The sequence below is a fragment of the Chiloscyllium plagiosum genome, chromosome 1, assembly GCF_004010195.1.
Source record: "Chiloscyllium plagiosum isolate BGI_BamShark_2017 chromosome 1, ASM401019v2, whole genome shotgun sequence".
Classification (NCBI taxonomy): domain Eukaryota; kingdom Metazoa; phylum Chordata; class Chondrichthyes; order Orectolobiformes; family Hemiscylliidae; genus Chiloscyllium; species Chiloscyllium plagiosum.
In genome coordinates, this window is record NC_057710.1 from 58,420,240 (window position 1) to 58,442,227 (window position 21,988).

The 21,988-nt window shown below is 41.1% G+C and overlaps 1 protein-coding gene across 3 annotated transcripts in view; it reads right to left on the reverse strand.

Annotated features, from left to right (window-relative positions):
• The window catches only part of fam166b (family with sequence similarity 166 member B), a 31,504-nt gene extending 12,739 nt beyond the window's left edge, over positions 1-18,765 (reverse strand). Inside the window, exons 1-6 of one of the 3 annotated variants that reach the window (XM_043701462.1) lie at positions 18,662-18,765; positions 18,462-18,619; positions 14,420-14,658; positions 12,668-12,843; positions 8,920-9,058; positions 2,411-2,632 (exon numbers count right to left, since the gene is read on the reverse strand). In XM_043701462.1, coding sequence (XP_043557397.1) covers positions 2,411-2,632; positions 8,920-9,058; positions 12,668-12,843; positions 14,420-14,658; positions 18,462-18,619; positions 18,662-18,754 — 1,027 coding nt within the window. In that variant the 5' untranslated portion in view covers positions 18,755-18,765. Of the gene's footprint in view, positions 1-2,410; positions 2,633-8,919; positions 9,059-12,667; positions 12,844-14,419; positions 14,659-18,461 lie in introns of all 3 variants that reach the window. The other 2 variants (XM_043701453.1, XM_043701471.1) reach the window with 2 other exon arrangements.
• Between the last annotated feature and the right edge of the window lie 3,223 nt (positions 18,766-21,988).

Sequence of the window (21,988 nt, forward strand, 5' to 3'; positions counted from 1 at the left end):
CCCCTCTCATTTATCTCTCCACTAAACACTCCTACCTCTATTCCTGATGAAGGGCTTTTGCCCAAAACATTTTCCTGCTCCTCAGATGCCTGGCCTGCTGTGCTTTTCCAGCATCACTCTACTCCAGAATCTGATTTCCAGCATCTGCAGTCCTTATTTTTACCCTCTTATACCAGAGGTTGTCAACTTTGGGCATGTCATCCCCTCACGGTCCACCAAAAAGTTGCAAAGGATCTGCCAACGCACATCTACTGTATTGTGGCTTCTCTCAATATAAGAGTTAGATCAAGGGCTTAAAGTATGTTGTCAATTAATTTATGTATTCCAACTTGTGAAATCTTTACTGGCTTTATTTGATTCACTGGAATTATCTAATAATGCATTATCCTGCATGGTAAGTGTCCTAACTTCATAGTCCTGCATTTGCTGCATCTTTCTTAATAACTTTGCTTAACAAACATCTATTAAGTAATCAACCTCAGCTTTAAAATTAATAACTGATGTTGCAACAATTGCCATTTGCGGAAAAGAGTTCCAAATTTCCAATGAGTTCAAGAGTTCCAATGGAATGCCTCCCAGGGTACTAAAAGAGATGGTGGGAGAAAGAGCAGGTGAACTGCTGGTAATTTTCCAAATCGATGGAAGTTCCAGCAGATTGGAAAATAGCAAATGAGACACCACTGTTTAAAAAGGGAAGTAGACAAAAGGTGGGGAATTATAGATCAGTGAGCTTAACCTCGGTCGTGGGGAAGATGCTTGAGTCTATTATCAAGGAAGAAATAGCAGCACATCTCGAAAAACATTGTCCCATTGTACAGACACAGCATAAAGGGCAGGTCATGCTTCATAAATCTTTTGGAATTCCATAAAGACATTTCAATCAAGGTAGACAACGAGGACCCAGTGGATGTGGTGTACCTAGATTTCCAAAATCATTTGACAAGGTGCCCCACGTGAGGCTGCTGCATAAGGTCGGGGTAGGCTATTAGCGTGGATAGAGGATTGGTTGACTGATAGGATGCAAAGAGTGGGGATAAATGAGTGCTATTCTGGCTGGCAATCAGTGAGTAGTGGTGTGGCTCAGGGATCAGTGTTAGGACCACAATTATTCACAATTTACATAGACAATTTGGAGTTGGGGACTACATGTATGGTGTCAAAATTTGCTAATGACACGAAGATCAGTGACAGAGTAGAGTGTGCAGAGCACTGTGAAACTTTGCCAAGGAACATAAATACATTGAATGAGTGGGCAAAGGTCTGGCAGATGGAATACAATGTTAGTAAATGTGAAGTCATACATTTTGGTAGGAGTAACAGCAAATAGATTATTACTTGAATGGTAAAAAGTTGCAGCATGCTGATTTGCAAAGGGACCTGAGCGTCCTTGTGCATGAATCGCAGAAGGTTGATCTGCAGGTACAACAAGTTAGGAAGGTGAATGGAATTTTGTCTTTTATTGTTAAAGGGGTTGAGTTTAAAAGCAGGGAGGTTATGTTGCAGCTGTACAAGGTGCTGGTGAGGCCACACCTGGAGTACTTGCATGCAGATTTGATCTCCTTACTTAAGAAAGGATGTACTAGCACTGGAGGGGATGCAGAGGAGGTTCATGAGATAGATTCCAGAATTGAGTGAATTGGCTTATGAGGAAAGGCTGAGTAGATAGGGGTTATATTCACTGGAATTCAGAAGACTTAGAGGGGATCTTGTAGAAACATATACAATTATGAAGGGAGCCAATAAAATAGAAATAGATAGGATGTTTCCACTGGTGGATGAGACCAAGAAAAGAGGGCATGGCTTCAAGATTAGAGGAAATAGGTTTAGAACTGAAATGAGAAGTAAATTCTTCACCCAGAGGGTTGTTAATCTATGGAATTCCTTGCCCAGGGAAGTAGTTGACGCTACTTCAGTAATCGCTTTTAAAGCTAACATAGATACTTTTTTGAAAAATACAAGAATTAAGGGATATGGTGAAAAAGCGGGAAAGTGGATCTGAGTCCAAAGAAAGATTAGCCATGATCTTACTGAGAGGTGGAGCAGGTTCAAAGGGCCGAACGGCCAACTCTTGCTCCTAGTCCTTATGTTCTTATATTCTTTCTACCAGGTTTTGTGCAGATGTGTTTCCTAAGTTTACTCCTAAAGCGATTTGACAATAACGCCTGTACCAGATTCCCCAACCAGTGGAAATAGTTCCTCTCAATTACTATATCTGCTCACCTTAATTTATTGAACATCTAATCAAATTATCCCTTTCTAAATTCAAGATAATACAATCTTAATTTGTGTAACCTTTTCTTGCAATTAACACTTGAAATTAAGGTAACATGCTTGTAAATTGATGCTCTTTAAGGCTAATATGTCTTTCCTAAGCTATGGTGCATAGAATTGTATTAATCCTATATCTTACCTGGTATATGGCCTGTATATTGAGGCAACATGCCTATTTCTGAAGGATAAATGTGACTAATCCTGGGTAAAGTTTCATTCTCTTTCACTGAGTTCTCAGTTGGAATTGATGCAGATTTTGTCTTATTAAGCATTTGATCAAATTCAATCAACGCACAATTAGTCAGTGTAGGATAGCTGGATCCAAGCAGAAATTGAGCTCGAGGTACATACCCTGTGTACCCTGTGAAACAAAAAGTACAGCTTTAAACTCTGCTCACCAAAACACAGTAGTAAAGTTTGCAATCAATGTGCTGTCCTTGGAAAACTAAGTACCATGTGGCAGACCCTTTAAATCACATAGAGATACAAAACGTGTTGGAGAAACTCAGCAGGTCTGACAACATCTGTTCTGAAGAAGAGTTATTGAACTTGAAACATTAACTTTGCTTCTCTTTCTCCACAGATGGGTCTCTCCACCATTTTCTGATTTTATTTCAGATCTCGAATATCCAGAGTTTTGCTTTTGTTTGAATCATATTCAAACATCCGTCCTCCTGGAATTCTGTGGCAGATAGCTCACATTCTGACTTCTCAAAGACTTTTTGCCATCTCCAAGGCACAAGTCAGGGACGTGATGGAATATTTGCCACTTGCCTAGGTGCTTGCAGATCCAACAACACTCAAGAAGCTTAACACCATCTAGGACAAAATAGCCCACTTGACTGGCGCCACATCTAACACCGTCAACACTCACTCTCGCAACCAGCAATGCACAGTGACAGTAGTATACAAGATGCACTGCAGTAACTCACCAAAACTCCTCAAACAACATCTTGCAAGCCTATAAACTCTACCACCTAGAATGACAAGGTGGGCATATGCATGGAATCTCCACAAGCGCAAGTTCCACTCCAAGCCACTCACCATCCTATCTTGGAAGTATATTGGCATTTTTTCACAGTTACTGGGTCAAACTTTGGGTTCCAACAGCATTGAAGGTGAATATATACTTCAAGGACTACTGTGATTCAAGAAAGTAGCTCATGATCACTAATTCCAGCACATTAGGAATGAACAATAAATGTTGACCCAGCCAGTGACACCCACATCCAATTAACGAATAAAAAGGAAAATTGGTGCAAGATGTAGCTTGGCAAAGGGGCTACATTAACTGGGAAGATGTCAACACTTCTCAGCTGGGTTTCCATTAAGGCCTTGATGTTAATGCAGTCATTCAGATTAAGTGTATGGTTAGCAGGGTTTTATTCATGAACATCATGGAGATTCTGAACGTGATGCTGAGGAGGATAGTGAGAGCTGAGCTGCAGAATCTACAGAAAAGGGGGAGTCGTAAGGGAAGGAAATTGCGAAAGTTAACAGTCATCTGGCACATGGAGCAGAAAGGTCAATTGGGGAGGGAGATGGAGCAATTATGGTTGTTGCTTATACTAAGCCAATCAGAGGATGCTAAGGGATGCACAAAAGGGCTCAATAGAGTTTTACAACAGGGAGAATAATCTGGGATAAAGATGCTGGATGATTGAGGAGCACACTTCAACCCCAGGGCATCAATGTGGATTTCAACAGTTTCCTCATTTCCCCTTCCCCCACCTCATCCTAGTTTCTAACCTCCAGTAACTCGATCCCCTGACCTGTCCGGACTTGTCCGACCTGCCCAGCTCCTTTTCCACCTATCCACTCCACCCTCTCCTCCCTGGCCTATCACCTTCATCTCCTTCCCCACTGACCTATTGTACTCTATGAGGGTTACCAAGATTTGGAGAAGGCAATGATATTATTGCCAGAGTATTAATCCAGAGACACCAGCAATGTTATGGGTATCTGGGTTCAAATCCTGCCCTGGCAGTTGATGGAATTTGAACTCAAGAATAAAAGAAATCTGGAATTAAGAGTCTAATGATTGACCCATAGTAGGAGAATGATAGCTTTGAATCAAAATGAAACATCGGTGAGTTGATGCCCAGGTTCGGAGACAGGTGAAGCGAATGAAGCCCAGAAGCTCTTTGGTGGATGGTCTGCTGAGGATGTTTTCACAGGAACGATGGTCTCAGGGATGGGACAGGATGATGACGATAAAATCAGAGGACATCATAAATTCCAACCCCTATCATTTTTGTCAATGACTGAAATATCAAGTAGGCTGTGCGTACATACTCCAGTTGCACTGTGGATACCAACGTGCATTGATGAAGTGAGTTTTTAAAAAGTCATTTTGGAAATTATGAAAACCAAATAAAACTTTTTCCAAACTGCATGTGAGCAGAAGTTTAATAAAGTTTGTGCAGGCAGTTGTGAAAGCCAGGTTACAAAGACTTTAAGTGGAGCAACTTCCTGTGGATCCTGATTGGCTCAGTTAGTAATTAATGGGACTCTTAATTCACTGTAATGGTCTCATTGAGAGATGATCTTTTATTTTAGTATTAATTTAAGGTGGTAATAAATTGTGTTCAATAAACTCAGCAGGAAGTATTTAGATCAGGTAATTTGATCACAGCTCATTGGCAGATGGTTTGTTCCATTACAAAATGTTTTAACTGGAATATTCTTTGGGAGTCTCTTGAATTTACTATGAAATAAAATTAAAATACTGGAGATCTTAAATAAAAGCAGCAGCTTCAAAGAGAGAAACAGAGTTAATGTTTTGCACCCAATATCACTCTGGACTCAAAATATGAATGTTTCTCTCTCCAGGGATGCTGCCCGACCTGCTGAGTTTCTCCAGCAGGAGACAAACAGGAGGCTGGAAGATCACAGCGAGCCAGGCAGCATCAGAACATTTCAGGTCAAAACCCCTCATCAGGCCTGGGAGGGAGAAGGAAGCTCAGAGATAAATAAAGGGAGAGGGTGGGGCTGGGGGAAAGGTAGGTGGCATAGTGATAGGTGGATGCAGTTGGGGGTTATTTTGGTAGGTCAGTGGGAAGGGCGAAGCAGATCGGTGGGAAAGAAAATAGGTAAAGTCAGGTCAAGGAGATGGGGAGGAGAGTATGGGTTGGGCACAGGATGAGGTTGTGGGTGGGGAGGTAGTGAAGCTAGTGAGGACTATGCTGAGGCCAGTTGGGTCGATAGGAGGGAAGAGTCGGGAGATGAAATGGAAGGGAGGAGGTGGGGCTGGAAGGGAAGTTGGGGGATGGGTGGGAAGGTTATTTGAAATTGGACAGCTCAACATTAAAACCTGTAGGCTGTAGGCTGCCTAGGCGGAAGATGAGATGTTGTTCCTGCAATTTGCAATCAAATTCACTGTGGCAATGGAGGAGGCCAAACATGAACATGTCAGAGGGGGATTAGGAGAAGGCATTGAAATAGATGGTGATCGGGAGGTCAGATTGGCTGTTTCAGGCCCGGTAATGAAATGGTCACCTAGTCTCCAGCATTTCCTGTGTTTGGGGAACCAGTAATAGTTGCTGGCATTGCTGCTACTTTCTCACTGGTATTTTCCTTCTTATTCTGTCATGGTTTAGCACTGCTGGCCTTCATTTTCAGGCATCTCTTTAGAGTGCGGTGTGCAGGAAATGCAACTTTAGCTCCTATCACTGTAACAATCTGCGTGAGAAATGCACCCTCGCGCACCGCCCCCTCCCCCGACACCCCAACCCCCACCCCACCTGCTATTACAGCACCAACAAATGTAATCAAATCTAAAGGCAGCATTTCACCATTGAAATATCTGGCCAGGAACAGACTGAACCTGAGAAACCAGTAGAACCAGTGGCCAGACACTGCCACGTTCAGCAGGAGACCAAACTTGCTTACCAAAGTTGTGTTGGGGGAAGGGCACTAAGCTGATGTGACATTTTTTAAACTCACTCTAAAAGATGAAGGATTTAACAGCAATCTAGGTTTGTTCAATATATTATTTCAGTTGCATTACACTGTAATCTTTCGCTATAAATTCTGTGTCCTGCTCCACAGCTACCTGATGAAGGAGCAGTGCTGCGAAAGCTAGTGCTTCCAAATAAACCTGTGTTGTGTGATTTTTAACTTTGTCCACCCCAGTTCAACACCAGGTCCTCCACATCATTCTTTAAACAGCACAACCGTTTGGCTCTAACGACGTTGCAACAGGCGACTGATTTAATTGCTGAAGGAGGGTCGCTGGATATTAATTCTGCTTTCTTGTCACAGATGCTGCCGGACCTGCTGGGTTTTTCCAGCAATTTCTGGTTTTGCTTCTGACTTCCTGCATCCACAGCTATAGAGTCATACAGCATGGAACAGAACCTGCGATCCAACCAGTCCATGCCGAACATAATCCCAAACTGAATTGATCTCACCTGCTTGCTCCTTGCCCATATCCCTCCAAACCTCTCCTAGTCATGGACTTATCTAAATGTCTTTTAAATGTTGAAACTGTTCCCATATCCACCACTTTCTCAGGAGGTTCATGCCATGTGCAAATCACCTCTGTGTAAAACCACTGTCATGTATTTTTTTAAATCTCTCTCCTCTCATTTTAAAAATATGACCCCTAGTCTTGAAATCCTTCATCTTGGGGAAAAGACACCTCCCACTAATCCCATCTACACCCCTCATGATTTTATAAATGTCAATAAGGTCACCTCTCAACCTCCTATGCTCCAGTGAAAAAAATTCTGGTCTTTATAACTTCCATACCTGGGAACATCTTGGTAAATCTCTTCTGAACTCTCTCCAGCTTAATGACGTCCAGTTCTTTTGGTTTTTACAATAACGGTAGTGTCTGAGGAAAAATGGTGACCAATCATCTTGATTTTCACAGGGTTACCAAGATTTGGAGAAGGCAATGATATTATTGCCAGAGTATTAATCCAGAGACACCAGCAATGTTATGGGTATCTGGGTTCAAATCCTGCCCTGGCAGTTGATGGAATTTGAACTCAAGAATAAAAGAAATCTGGAATTAAGAGTCTAATGATTGACCCATAGTAGGAGAATAATAGCTTTGAATCAATATGAAGCATCGGTGAGTTGATGCCCAGGTTCGGAGACAGGTGAAGCGAATGAAGCCCAGAAGCTCTTTGGTGGATGGTCTGCTGAGGATGTTTTCACAGGAACGACGGTCTCAGGGATGGGACAGGATGATGACGATAAAATCAGAGGACATCATAAATTCCAACCCCTATCATTTTTGTCAATGACTGAAATATCAAGTAGGCTGTGCGTACATACTCCAGTTGCACTGTGGATGCCAACGTGCATTGATGAAGTGAGTTTTTAAAAAGTCATTTTGGAAATTATGAAAACCAAATAAAACTTTTTCCAAACTGCATGTGAGCAGAAGTTTAATAAAGTTTGTGCAGGCAGTTGTGAAAGCCAGGTTACAAAGACTTTAAGTGGAGCAACTTCCTGTGGATCCTGATTGGCTCAGTTAGTAATTAGTGGGACTCTTAATTCACTGTAATGGTCTCATTGAGAGATGATCTTTTATTTTAGTATTAATTTAAGGTGGTAATAAATTGTGTTCAATAAACTCAGCAGGAAGTATTTAGATCAGGTAATTTGATCACAGCTCATTGGCAGATGGTTTATTCCATTACAAAATGTTTTAACTGGAATATTCTTTGGAAGGCTCTTGAACTCACTATGAAATAAAATTAAAATACTGTGGTTGCTGACGATCTTAAATAAAAGCAGCATCTTCAAAGAGAGAAACGGAGTTAATGTTTTGCACCCAATATCACTCTGGACTCAAAATATGAATGTTTCTTTCTCCAGAGATGCTGCCCGACCTGCTGAGTTTCTCCAGCAGGAGACAAACAGGAGACTGGAAGATTACAGCGAGCCAGGCAGCATCACCTCGAGGCTCTCGAAACTGGGAGACTGCTTTGGAATCACCTCAAGGCCAGAAATCTACAATGAGACACGCTGGGCGGACAGACCCCTAACAGGCCACCGAAAGACCATCATGCCGGGCTGACAGACTGCCATGTACTGAGAGACCACCATGCTGGACCAAGGGGATGCCTTTCCAGAGACTGGGACTGGGAGTTCAGGATGTCACCGAGAGGAAAGACGAAAGAAAAAAAAAGATGAGAAATGAAAAGAAAAGAAAAAGAAACAAACGGATTGGACAAGCTCTGGCTGAAGCATCCTACTCTGCCGCCATCTTGGAAAGGATATAGAAACTTTAAACGAAGGCAGAAAAGCAAAATGTGAGTTAAAGGTAAAACAGCTGAAAGAGAGAAAATTAAACAACACAGAGACAACAAGCATTGCGACATTTGCTATCCAGTTGCATCTCCAAGAAGAAAGTGGATACAGAAAGTTGTAAGAGAGTTTGTAATAACAGTGATACTGAGGATACTTGTATGACTTCAACAACAGTCCTGTTTCAGACCAGCTAATTTAAATCAGTTGAGTCCTATTTGTGATTTTCATGGACAGTATGGATCAGTATTGCACTACATGGTTATCGGTCAGCCTTGAAAAAGATTCAATGCCGTTTTAATCTTAGGCATTCCATTAATCAATATTAATATCAGTATTAACAGCTACAAATTCACAAATCAGCAAACAACCTCACATACTCACCTGAAATAAAATGTTTATTTGGGTCTTTATTTTGCATGAAGTATGGAGAGGTCAGTGCTTTGTAAGAATTATCGAATTTCCAAGGAATGGGATTGTTCGTAATTGCTTTAAGAGGGGTCCTGTAATTGACTGTTAAAAGCTGAGAAGAAAGAAGAAATATTAGTTTCAAGTGCAAATGACATTAAAAAAAGTATGTTTTAATGTTCTGAAAACAAACAAACCAGCAGCCTAGTGGTGATATAGTAGCATGATAGTAATGCTGGACAACTAATCAATAAATTCAGACTAATGGCAGCCAGTGGAACTTAAATTCAATAAATATGTCTGAAATATAAAGATATTGACAGTAACGGTGACAAATTTCACTTTTTATTATACCATTCCAATAATACCCATTAGGGAAGTAAATCTGCTGTCTTTATCTGATCTGGTTTACACTAGACCCACAGCAGTATTGAAACTGCCTAACAAGTCCCTCAATTTTATGGCATTAGGGATAAGCAACAAATGCTGGCCTTGTCAGTGATGCCAACATGCCATGCTTCAAAAGAAATCATGAGATGTGGGTGTCACTGGCTGGGCCAGCATTTATTGCCTCTAAGAAGGTGATGGTGAGCTGCCTTCTTGAACCACCGCAGTCCATCTTTTGCAGGTAGACCCACAATGTGGTTTAGGAGGGAATTCCAGAGTTTTGACCTAACAACACTGAAGGAATGGCCATACAGCCAGGATGGTGAGTGGCTTGCAGAGGAAACTTGCAGGTGGTGGTATTCACACGTATCTGCTGCCCTTGTCCTTCTAGGTGGAAGTGGTTGTATGTTTGGAAGGTGCTGTTTGAAAATCTTTGGTGAATTTCTGCAGTGCATCTTGTAGATGGTACACAATGAACTTATTAGTGGTAGGCAACATGAGTTGTGTAAGGAAGGTCATGTCTCACCAACTTGATTTTTTGAGAAGGTGACAAGAATGTTGTCTACATGGACTTTAGTAAGGCATTTGATAAGGTACCTCTTGGCAGGCTGATACAGCAGGTAGAGTCTCATGGGATCTAGGGTGAGTTGGGTAGATGGATACAAAACTGGCTGAGTCATAGAAGACAGAGAGTTGTGGTGGATGGGTGCTTTTTGGAATGGAGATCAGTCACTAGTGGTGTTCTGCAAGGATCATGCTGGGACTTATATTGTTTGTAATATGTATAAATGATCTGGAGGAAAATGTAAGTGGTCTGATTAGTAAGTTTGTGGATGACCCCAAAATTGGCAGAGTTGCAGTTAGTGAGGAGGATTATCAAAGCAATATTGCAGGATAAAGATAGATTGCAGATTTGGTCAGTGAAATGGCAAATGGACCTTAATCCGGACAAACTTGAGGTGATGCATTTTGAAAGGTCAAATTCAGGCCGAAGTTATACAATAAATGGCAGAACCCTCAGAAGCATTTACATACAAAGGAATCTTGACGTACAGATCCACAGATCCATCAAAGTGGCAAAGCAGTTGGATAAGGTAGTCAAGAATGCATACATGCTTGCCTTCACCAGCCAGGATATCAAATATAAAAGTTGGCATGTTGTGTTACAGCTGTATAAAACTTTAGTTAGGCCACATTTGGAATATTGCGTGCAGTTCTGGTCGCCATGCCACCAGAAGAACATGGATGCTTTGGAGGGGGTGCAGAAAAGGTTTACCAGGATATTGCCTGGTGTGGAGGATTTTAGTTATGAGGGCAGGTTGAATAAACTCTGATTGGTTTCACTGGAAAGACGGAGACAGACTGGTGATCTGATAGAGTTCTACAAAATTATGAAAGGCATCGACAAGATGGATAGTCAGCAGCTATTTCTCAGGGTAGAAAAGTAAACAACAAAAAGGCACAGGTTCAAGGAGAGAGTGTGAAAGCTTAGGGGAGAGGTACGGTGCCTGGAATGCACAATCAGTGGAGGAAGTGGATGCAGGCATATTAGCAACATTTAACATGTACCTTGATAGAAACGAGGTAGGGGACAGAAGTATAGAAACTGAATATGGGCAATAAGTAGGGGGTCTAAATAAGGATTAGGCATCAGGACAGGTTTGGTGGGCCGAAGGGACTGTTCCTGTGCTATATTGTAATGTATTAGTGCTGTTACTGAGCATCAGTGATGCAGGGAGTAAATGTTTATGAAAAGTAAAGGAATAAATGAAAGAATGAAAAAAAATGCAGCAATAACTAAAAAAATGTAATCAAACTTCATTATATTTGGGAGCAAGTCAAGAAACATAGCAAGGTAGTTCAATTAGTTCAAAAGATCAAAACACGATCTAGAAACCTATCACTTTTAATATCAGCTTTCAAGAGTAATATTTTATAAAACTATTTCACAGAATGTAGTAGGGAAAAACCTGACAAGGCAGAACTTGTTAGAGAGCCATCAAAGTGTATTCAAGAAGGGAAAAATCCTGATTAAGGTCATGACTTGATCTTTGGCTATTGCCATGGTGAACAAATGGAATGCAACATGTGTAAAAACAAACAGAAAATGAAAATCTGTACATCTGCAACTAAACCAGAAGGTACGCAGCAGTTTGACCGAATACTGTACAAGCAATAACACAGGGCAGTGCATATGTCCCAGAAGTGTTCTCTGAAATGTTCCGCAAGTTGGCATCCTGTCTCCCCTGACCTGTGGCCAAACACTTTAACTCCCCTCCCACTCCGCCAAGGACATGCAGATCCTGGGTCTCTTCCACCACCAAACTCTAGCCACCTGATGCCTGGAGGTCCACCTTGGGACCTTCCAATCACACAGGATCAATGTGGATTTCACCAGTTTCCTCATTTCCCCTCCCCCCCACTTTATCCCAGATCCAACCATCCAACTCAGCACCACTCTCATGACCTGTCCTACCTGTCCATCTTCCTTCCCACCTATCTGTTCCACCCTCCTCTATGACCTAACACCTTCAACCCTACCTTCATCTACCTATCGCATTCCCAGCTGTCTTTCCTCCAGCCCCACCCCCTCCCATTTATCTCTCAGCCCCCCACCTCGGGCATACTCCCACATTCCTGATGAAGAGCTTTTGCTCAAAACATCGACTCTCCTGCTCCTTGAATGCTGCCTGCCTGCTGTGCTTTTCCAGCACCACACTCTTCAACTATAATAGACAACTGGGTGATAAATAAAGAATCAAATGTGAGGGTATCAATAAATACATTTTTTAAAATGGAATAATTGTAGTTGCCAAGGAAATCAAATTTGATATCCCTGTTGTTTATAATATGCCATATCATAAATGGAGGTTTTGAAATTAAGATCTTGCAAACAACAAAGCAGGAATTGAAGGAACAATGTCGAAAATTGCAACTAGATACAGAGTGAAAATTAAATAATTAGATGACAAACTAAACCTAAATTAATCCACGATATGGAGCTGTTGGTGTTAGACGGGGGTGGATGTCAGAAGTTACACGACACCAGGTTATAGTCCAATAGGTTTATTTGAAATCACAAGTTTTTGGATGCTGCTCCTTCATTTGGTGAAGTTTTCACCTGATGAAGGAGCAGCACTCTGAAAGCTTGCGATTTCAAATAACCTGTTGGACTATAATCTGGTATCATGTGACCTAAATGAATACAAATAGTGGTAGAAATGAAGGAGAGAAAGTGGGAAGGAGAATTTTTTTTTCTTTGGTGTGAAAGTATAAAGGTTAACAGGAATGTATACACTCTATTCAAGTGGTTAAAAATAAACAGGGATGCTGTTACTTTTTTCTCTTGCTCTGTCTGTGCTCTAGTTCTCCCAGTCTGTAATGCATTTATTAATTCCATCTCCTGTTTTTTCGCAGCAATCCTAAGCTGTTCTCTCTCAAAATCTGCAACAGCATCAGCACAGGTTTCTCTGTAAGTTTTTGAAAAATAGCTTTTCTTTCTGGGAATAAAGCCTGTTTTGAAATATGGAAAAAACAAAAACATACATTAGCTAAAGTTTGATAAAAATTTTGAATGTGCATAGTACGATTAAGGACTTAGAAGAGCAATTATAAAGTAATAAAACAATCTTATCATGTAACAGAAGAATGGAATAATAAAATGAGATTGCTATTTCCATAACTTGGAGGTGCTGGTGTTGGACTGGGGTGGACAAAGCTTAAAATCATACAACACCAGGTTATAATCCAACAGGTTTATTTGGAAGCACTAGCTTTCATAGCACCACTCCTTCAGGAGGAACAGAGCTCCGAAAGCTAGTGCTTCCAAATAAACCTGCTGGACTATAACCTGGTGTTGTGTTATTTCCATAGACCGTGATAGTCAAGACATTAATCTCGACTCATTCTAGCCATATTTTCCTCTGTTATCAGTCAGTTCCTGTCTTATGTCAGACACCTTGTTTGGAGAGGGGTGGTGTTAAATGGGTAGGCATTTCAGATTAGTGAGGCAAAATACACAAGTGCTCATCTTCAGAAACAATATCAATCTTAGGCTTGGATCTTCTTAACTGTAGATTGAAATGGCTGACTGCTGACAGGAGAAATTGAAGCAGCCCAGACCATTCTCCGCAGTGAGCTATGCCATTTTTGGGGGGGTCAGGTAGGATCTCACTGGTGGAAAGATGGAGCATCTCAGGGGGCAGTAGAGACTTGCAGGAGATGGAGGAGCAATTGTTCTCCCTGACCCTACAAAGCCAGTATAAATCTAATTATTTTCATAGTCTTCACCACATCACTGGTAGTTTTACATTGTGACAGCCAAATGACATCATAGAAATTTGATTTATAAATATTAATGAGATTAAGGTTGAACCAGACAGAGGACATTGCTGCCCTAAATAAAGGGCCCAGTTAAACAGCAGAGTGTCTGATTTGACTGGGAATAGGGTGATGAATTCTTAAAGATGATTTTAACATTATTGCTATTAACCAGCCCTCTTCCAATCATTTCTTATGTGCTATAGGATGTCATATTCTTGGTCATTCACCAGCGCTGCTTGGTAACTATTTTTTCGAGGAAAACAACAGTTGGTGATGAGGATATCCTCTGCTTTTTCCTTCTCTCTTTCTCAGAAGAGTTGCTTAGTTAAAGTTAGGAGGAGAAAGTGAGGTCTGCAGATGCTGGAGATCAAAGTTGAAACTTTCAACTTAGTTAAAGTTAACCAAGCTGAATGATCCTACCTGGGAAGAAAACTTGTGAGTTGAGAGCTACAACAGATTTGCTAATAGCCCTGGTCTTGTAAAAATTAAGATAGGCTGGATGATTGCTGGTCTTAACTTTATGTTGTTACATTCTTCTATCACCTTTCTCCCAGCCCCACCCCCTCCCTTTATTTATTGCACAGCCTCGTTCTCCTCCCTCAGTCCTGATGGAAGGTATCGACCTGAAACATCGATTCCCCCTTTCCCCAATGCTGCTTGATCTGCTGTGCTTTTTCCACCTCCACTCTTTATCCACTCTTCTAACACCTAATCAACCTTTAATTTCAAGAGGTAAGATAGATATGAAGTACAGTAAGTGACTGACCAGTGTATCCAGAAACCATTAAGTCAGTTGGTTTCTCGCCTTTCCTGATCACCTTGCGACTCTGAAGTAGACTTTGATGTTGTTCAGCACTCACGTCATTGATAGTTTCTTGATCCTGATTTGGTTGAAGAAGTAATTGTCGAGAATGTGCTATTGTAGGATCTGAGAGCAGTTTAGAGGTCAACTTGCTGTAGCGTTGTCCAATATTGTATTTATACTGAGGACAATAACCAGCATATCTACAAAGATATCACAGAGCAGCTGTTACGTTTTCTGAATATCACTATAGTTCGACTTCAGAACTATCAAGTCAGCAACCTGAAACATCAAGCTAAATTTTTAACCTAGAAAAATGAGTGGGCTGGGGTTATGTCAGAATTAAATTCAAAATATCTGAAGGAGAACTTTAATATGGGCGAGGAGCAGGAAGGTTGGACTAGTTATGTTTGGCATGGACTGGCTGGACTGAAAGGTCTGTTTCTGTGCTGTATGACTCTATAACTATGACTCTATTATTCTATTGAGTTGTGGGATTCAGTTTGGTAATTTCAATACAATAATAGCTATATCAACTGACACCGCGCACATGCTCACTCTGCACTGCTTCAACATTCATGTCCCAAAGTTGTGCACAAGTTCATTTGGGACAGGATATACATGTATTTGGAAAGACAAGGACTGATTAGGGATAGTCAACATGGCTTTGTGAATAGGAAATCATGTCTCACAAACTTGATTGAGTTTTTTGAAGAAGTAACAAAGAAGTAAGGAGTTTAACAGGGTTCCCCATGGGAGATTGGTTAGCAAGGTTAGACCTCATGGAATACAGGGAGAACTAGCATTTGGATAGAGAACTGGCTCAAAGGTAGAAGACAGATGGTGGTGGTGGAGGGTTGTTTTTCAGATTGGAGGCCTGTGACCAGTGGAGTGACACAAGGATCAGTGCTGTGTCCTCTACTTTTTGTCATTTATATAAATGATTTGGATGTGAGCATAAGAGGTACAGTTAGTAAGTTTGCAGATGACACCAAAATTGGAGATATAGTGGACAGCAAAGAAGGTTACCTCAGTTACAACAGGATCTTGATCAGATGGGCCAATGGGCTGAGAAGTGGCAGATGGAGTTTAATTCAGATAAATGCGAGGTGCTGCATTTTGAGAAAGCAAATCTTAGCAGGACTTATACACTTAATGATAAGGTCCTAGGGAGTTTTGCTGAACAAAGAGACCTTGGAGTGCAGGTTCATAGCTCCAAGAAAATGGAGTCGCAGGTAGATAGGATAGTGAAGAAGGCGTTTGGTATGCTTTCCTTTATTGGCCAGAGTATTGAGTACGGGAGTTGGGAGGTCATGTTGCAGTTGTACAGGACATTGATTAGGCCACTTTTGGAATATTGTGTACAGTTCTGGTCTCCTTCCTATCGGAAACATGTTGTGAAACTTGAAAGGGTTCAGAAAAGATGTACAAGGATGTTGCCAGGGTTGGAGGATTTGAGCTATAAGGAGAGGCTGAATAGGCTGGGGCTGTTTTCCCTGGAGCATCGGAGGCTGAGGGGTGACCTTATAGGGGTTTACACAATTATGAGGGGCATGGATAGGAAAAATAGACAAAGTCTTTTCCCTGGGGTGGAGGAGTCCAGAACTAGAGGGCATAGGTTTAGGGTGAGAGGGGAAAGATAAAAAGAGACCACAGAGGGTGGTATGTGTATGGAATGAGCTGCCAGAGAATGTGGTGGAGGCTGGTACAATTGCAACATTTAAAAGTCATTTGGGTGGGTATATGAATAGGAAGGGTTTAGAGGGATATGGGCTGGGTGCTGGCAGGTGGGACTAGATTGGGTTGGGATATCTGGTGGGCATGGACGGGTTGGACTGTAGGATCTCTTTCCATGCTGTACATCTCTATGACTCTATGACTCTATTTGCAAGCCACACCAGGGTGTCAGCAGACATTGGTATCATAACTCAGCCTGCCTTCACCTTAACAATCATTCTATTTTTAAATTCATTAGCAGGTTTCTCAGGCCATGGTAACAGGTAAAAGATGACAAGAGGGGCTGAATCAATGAGCCAAATGCCTTTATAGCACAGAACATGGGTGAGGCAGAGAAGGGGTGTTTCCCTCTTGTTCAGCAAGCTACCCAGTAGACAACACTCCTACTCCAGCACATCATTGGATTAACATCCAACACTGTCAAATCCTATCTGAATACCACTGACCCTGTGACTACTGCATCCCACCTCTTATGATGAGGAATTTGCGGTGTTTGAGGCACACCCTGCCCTTCCCCAGATCTTTACAATCAGAGCTCCACACTTTCAATTCAGACTCCCTTCCTAACCTGCCATGGGTGTTTATAGCAATAAGGGAGGCTATTAAATTGAAAGAGAAGGCCAAGATCATCGGGAAATTAGAAGAATGGAAAAGCTTCAAAGGTCCACAAAAAGCCACAAAAAGAGCTATAAAGGAAAGTAAGACAGATAATGAGAATAAACTAGCTCAGAGTATGAAGACATATAGCAAAAGTTTCTATAAATATATAAAATGAAAAAGAGTGGCTAAAGTAAACATTGATCCTTTAGAGGATGAGAAGGGAGAATTTAGTAACATGATATGAGGAAATGGCCACGGCATTGAATAGGTATTTTGTGTCAGTCTTCACAGTGGAAAACACAAATAACATGCCAGTAATTGATGAAGAGACAAAGGTATGAGGAAAAGAGGTAATGTTCGGCAAGCTCATGGAGCTAAGGGTAGATGAGTCTCCTGGCCCTGATGGAATGCATCCCAAAGATGGTGGGAGAATTAGCAAATGCACTTGTGTAATTTTCCAAAATTCACTGGACTCTGGGGCAGTTCCAGCAGATTGGAAAACAGCAAATGCGACACCACTGTTTAAAAAATGGAGGTAGACAAAATATGGGGAATTATAGACTAGTTAGCTTAACTTCTGTAGTGGGGGAAGTGTTTAAGTCTATTATCAAGGAAGAAATAGCAAGACATCTAGAAAGGAATTGTCTCATCGGGCAGATGCAACATGGATTCATGAAGGGAAGATCATGCTTAACTAATCGATTGGAATTCTATGAAGACGTTATGAGCATAGTGGACAACGGGGACCCAGTAGATGTGCTTTATCTAGATTTCCAAAAGGCATTTAACAAGGTGCCACACAAAAGGCAGCTGCATAAGATAAAGATGCAAGGTGTTACAGGCAATGTATTAGCATGGATAGAGGGTTGGTTAATGAACAAGATGCAAAGAGTGCTTCTGAGCCAGAAGGTCCAAGTTCAAGACCCACCTGTCCATGGTCTTGTCATTGTATGCATGAATAGGATGACTCAAATAATTACATGCTTAATGTATGTGGGCAGATACTTTTAATTTAACCCTTTTAGCCTCAGTATCATTCTGATGAATATGCACTGCATTGTCTGCAGACCCAACAGATTCTCCCTGAGGTACAGAACTCAGAACTCTGCAATAATCCAGATGTCGGTTAAACAAGGCTTTATACAGACATGGCAAAACTTCCAGTCTCCTGGAGATTCAAGCGCCATTCCATTGGATGGTGTCGTCAGCAAATGGATAACTCAGATAAAACCAAGAACTACGAATGTTGGATGAACTTTAGGTGAAGAATCACCGGAGTCAAAATATTAACTCTGCTTTCTCCCAACAGATGTTTCCAGACTTACTGAATTTCTCCAGTAATTTGTGTTTTTCTCCTAAGTTGCTAAATAGAAGGAAGACTGAGTTCCCGATGATAATAGAGATAGTGCCCTGGTACTGAGTACAGAGTCATTGCTACAGGGATGAGATTGTTTTGATGTGTGTGTTAAAGGACTGCCAGGCAGGTTACTATAGAAACATTAAACACAGTATCGCCTCTGCTGCTCGGAATGTAAAAGATGATAAAAGTCGATCGGAAAGGTTCATGTCAACATAAACAAAACGTAACCAATGCACCTATCGTTCAGTACCATTTAAAACCGGAGTTTAAAACAGTTTAACTGTTAGTGAACTCGGTTACACCACTCACCCCGGGATATAGTGAGACTCCAGAGTCAGCAGCGGGGCGCTTCCTTTCCGACGGTACACGGTTGCCATCTGGCAAGAAGCGGCGAGTCTGTGCAGCGGCTCTGCTTTACCGAGTGTCCGGGAGCTGACTCCGGGAAACCCTCTCTCTCCCGGGAATGGGTCAGAGCTGACTCCGGGAAACCCTCTCTCTCCCGGGAATGGGTCAGTGCTGACTCCGGGAAACCCTCTCTCTCCCGGGAATGGGTCAGTGCTGACTCCGGGAAACCCTGTTCCCCCACCGGGGACCGGTCTCATTGGTTCTGGGGGCGGAGAGATGGATCGCTCCGGCAGCACGGATACCGCCCACGTCTATTCCAAAAGGCAACTGATCCCGGAGAAACAAAAGGGTATTCAACGATCCCTGCAATGGGAGATCTCTCCCGCGTCAGAAACATTTAACCCAGCCAGACCTGCTCTGCCATTGCATTCGCCATGAACTGATCCCTTTTTATTTCAAAAATATACTTTATTCATAAAAAGTGTATATATATGTATATATATATATATGATTTGGAGATGCCGGTGTTGGACTGGGGTGTACAAAGTTAAAAATCACACAACACCAGGTTATAGTCCAACAGGTTTAATTGGAAGCACACTAGCTTTCGGAGCGACTCTCCTTTATCAGGTGATTGTGGAGGGCTCGATCGTAACACAGAATTTACAGCAAAAATTTACAGTGTGATGTAACTGAAATTATACATTGAAAAATTGATTGTCTGTTAAGCCTTTCATCTGTTAGAATACCGTGACAGTTTCACTTCTGTCATGTGTAAATCACAAAACCTTTTTTTAAAAAAGTTGCATTCTCAGGTTAGCTGTTAACAATGGTGATACCACTGCTTTTTGTTATGTATATAAATGATTTGGATGCAAATATAGGGGGTATGGTTAGCAAGTTTGCAAATGACACCAAAATTGGAAGTGTAGTATACAGTTGAAAAGGTTCTTCCTGAAGAAGGGCTTATGCCCGAGTACATTCTCCTGTTCCTTTGATGCTGCCTGACCTGCTGCGCTTTTCCAGCAACACATTTTTAAGCTCTGATCCCCAGCATCTGCAGTCCTCACTTTCTCCTAGTTGAAAAGGTGACTTCAGAGTAAAACAGGATCTTAATCAGATGGGCCAATGGGTTGAGAAGTGGCAGTTGGACATTAATCTAGATAAATGAGGGGTGTTGCATTTTGGAAAGACAAATCAGGGCAGGACTTAATATAAAGCACGGTAACAGACCCCTAGATCCAACTTGTCCATGCCAACCAGATATCCTAAATTAATGGTAAGGTCCTGGGGAGTGCTGCTGAACAAAGAGATCTTGGAATCCAGGTTTATAGTTCCTTGAAAGTGGAGTCCCACGTAGATAGGAGAGTGAAGAAGGCATTTGTCATGCTTCCCTTTATTAGTCAGTACATTGCGTGTAGGAATTAAGAGGTCATGTTGTGACTGTACAGGACATTGGTTTGGCCACTACTGGAATACTGCATGAAATTCTGGTCTCCCTGCAAGAGTGGTGTGTGTATAGAATGAGCTGTCAGAGGAAATGGTGGATGCTGGTACAATTACAACATTTAAAAGGCATCTGGATGAATATATGAATAGGAAGGGTTTAGAGGGATATGGGCCAATGCTGGCAAATGGGACTAGATTAATTTAGGATATCTGGTTGGGATGGATAAGTTGGATCTAGGGGTCTGTTTCCGTGCTTTATATTTCTATGACAATTCTATGACTCTATTCCCTTCACACACAAGCACTCAGAAAATTAAAGAAGACAGGAGAGGACAGAGTTTATAAATGGTGAATTTTGATGAATTCTGAGGTATTAAAAATTAGATGGGAGTTAGAATTTCCCAGAGGTCAATATCTGATAATACTCAGCAAACTGGGCCCAGTAGTTTTTCTGCTTGCAGGTCAGTAAGCTTCTTACTAGGCAGCAATCTATGGAAGGTCTGCGATGCTCAGCCTACAGTCCTCCTCTCTGGAGGTCAAACAGCAACTGAATTGTATGCTTAAATAATTCAAGTTCCAAACTCCACCGTGTGATAAAAGACAGCATTTCAGGCGTTGTTGGCCCATCTCAGTAGTTTACTTGGAAGTTAATTCAGCTAACAGTGTAGCTTTATATTCCCCATCAGTGTTTCCATTACAAGGTGGAAAGGCGACTGAAAGCATCAATATGCATTTTAACATAATGGGTTTTGATGTTTTCCTTTGGTTCGAATTGGCTGAAGGTAGATGCCTTGTCTCTCAGCCCTTCGTTAGCTTTAGCTGGAATATCTATACAATTCAGGTTGGTTCCGAAGCTCCTGAAAGTATAATCATGTAATCAGCTTCAGCTTTTTTTCTGAATCCAGCAAGGTTCTCCATTTCTTAAAATAAACATAAAAAAATGAAAGACACTGTTTTCTTTGGGATTTCTGTTCATGTCATGAGACTAGGAGATATTGTTGGAGAAGTCTCAGTATCTACTGAGATAGTACTTATCACAGCTACAGTACTGTGTCAATGGTAGAGGAGATGGATCCTGAGTCTGACTGAAATGCAACATATTTTAGGAAAACAACACAGCTATTACCAATCATCATTTTTTAATTAAAGTGTAAAGTTTACAAAGACATTGCTAAGAAAATCAACATAGAGAATCACAGTGATAAATATCCCACAGCAGATTACCAATCTTTAATCTTATTTTACTTTCCATATCAAAATCTATGGTTTTTGATCCTGTACGTATAATCTCTTATGTTTTCAATTCCATTACCAAATAGATTTATTCAACCTAGGTTTGTTCAATATATCGTTTCAGTTGCATGACACTGTAATTTTTTGCTATAAATTCTGTGTCTTAAGATCCTGTTCCAATGCTACCTAACGAAGGAAGAGTGCTCCAAAAGCTAATACTTCCAAATAAACCTGTTGGACTATAACCTGTTGTTGTGTGATTTTTATCTTTAAATTGTGTCATTAGTAGGTATCTTACCAAACCTCTTCAATATTAAAAAAGTACAATTTACCAAGGGGAAACTGACCAATGTACAACATGAAACAAATATCTGGTTCTGTATAGTTTCTTTAAAATTAATTTCAGACTTTTAAAATGAAGTTGTTCACAAGTAATTTGCCAGAAATTCCAATTAAAAAGGTCACTTTTTGTGATAATCTTAGTTTAAGTGGTTAACTATACGATGTACAAAATTACCATGCTTAAAAAATCAAGGATTTTTAAAATGCTAGAGAAAATAATAAAAACTGACATTTTTAAACATTGTTTGATCACAATTACGCAAATAGTTAAGTGACAGCTAGCTCACTTGGTGACTTCTTGTTAAGCAGTGCATCAGACACGTAGAGCTTGAGTAAGTATTTTAAAATCTTCTCACAAGTTAGAAATAAACAAGTGAACTAGCCTCCCTCAAAATGTTATTTTATTGTTCCGGGTGTCAGTTAGCAAACTATATTTTAGCAGGAACAAATCGGCATAATATGTTAAG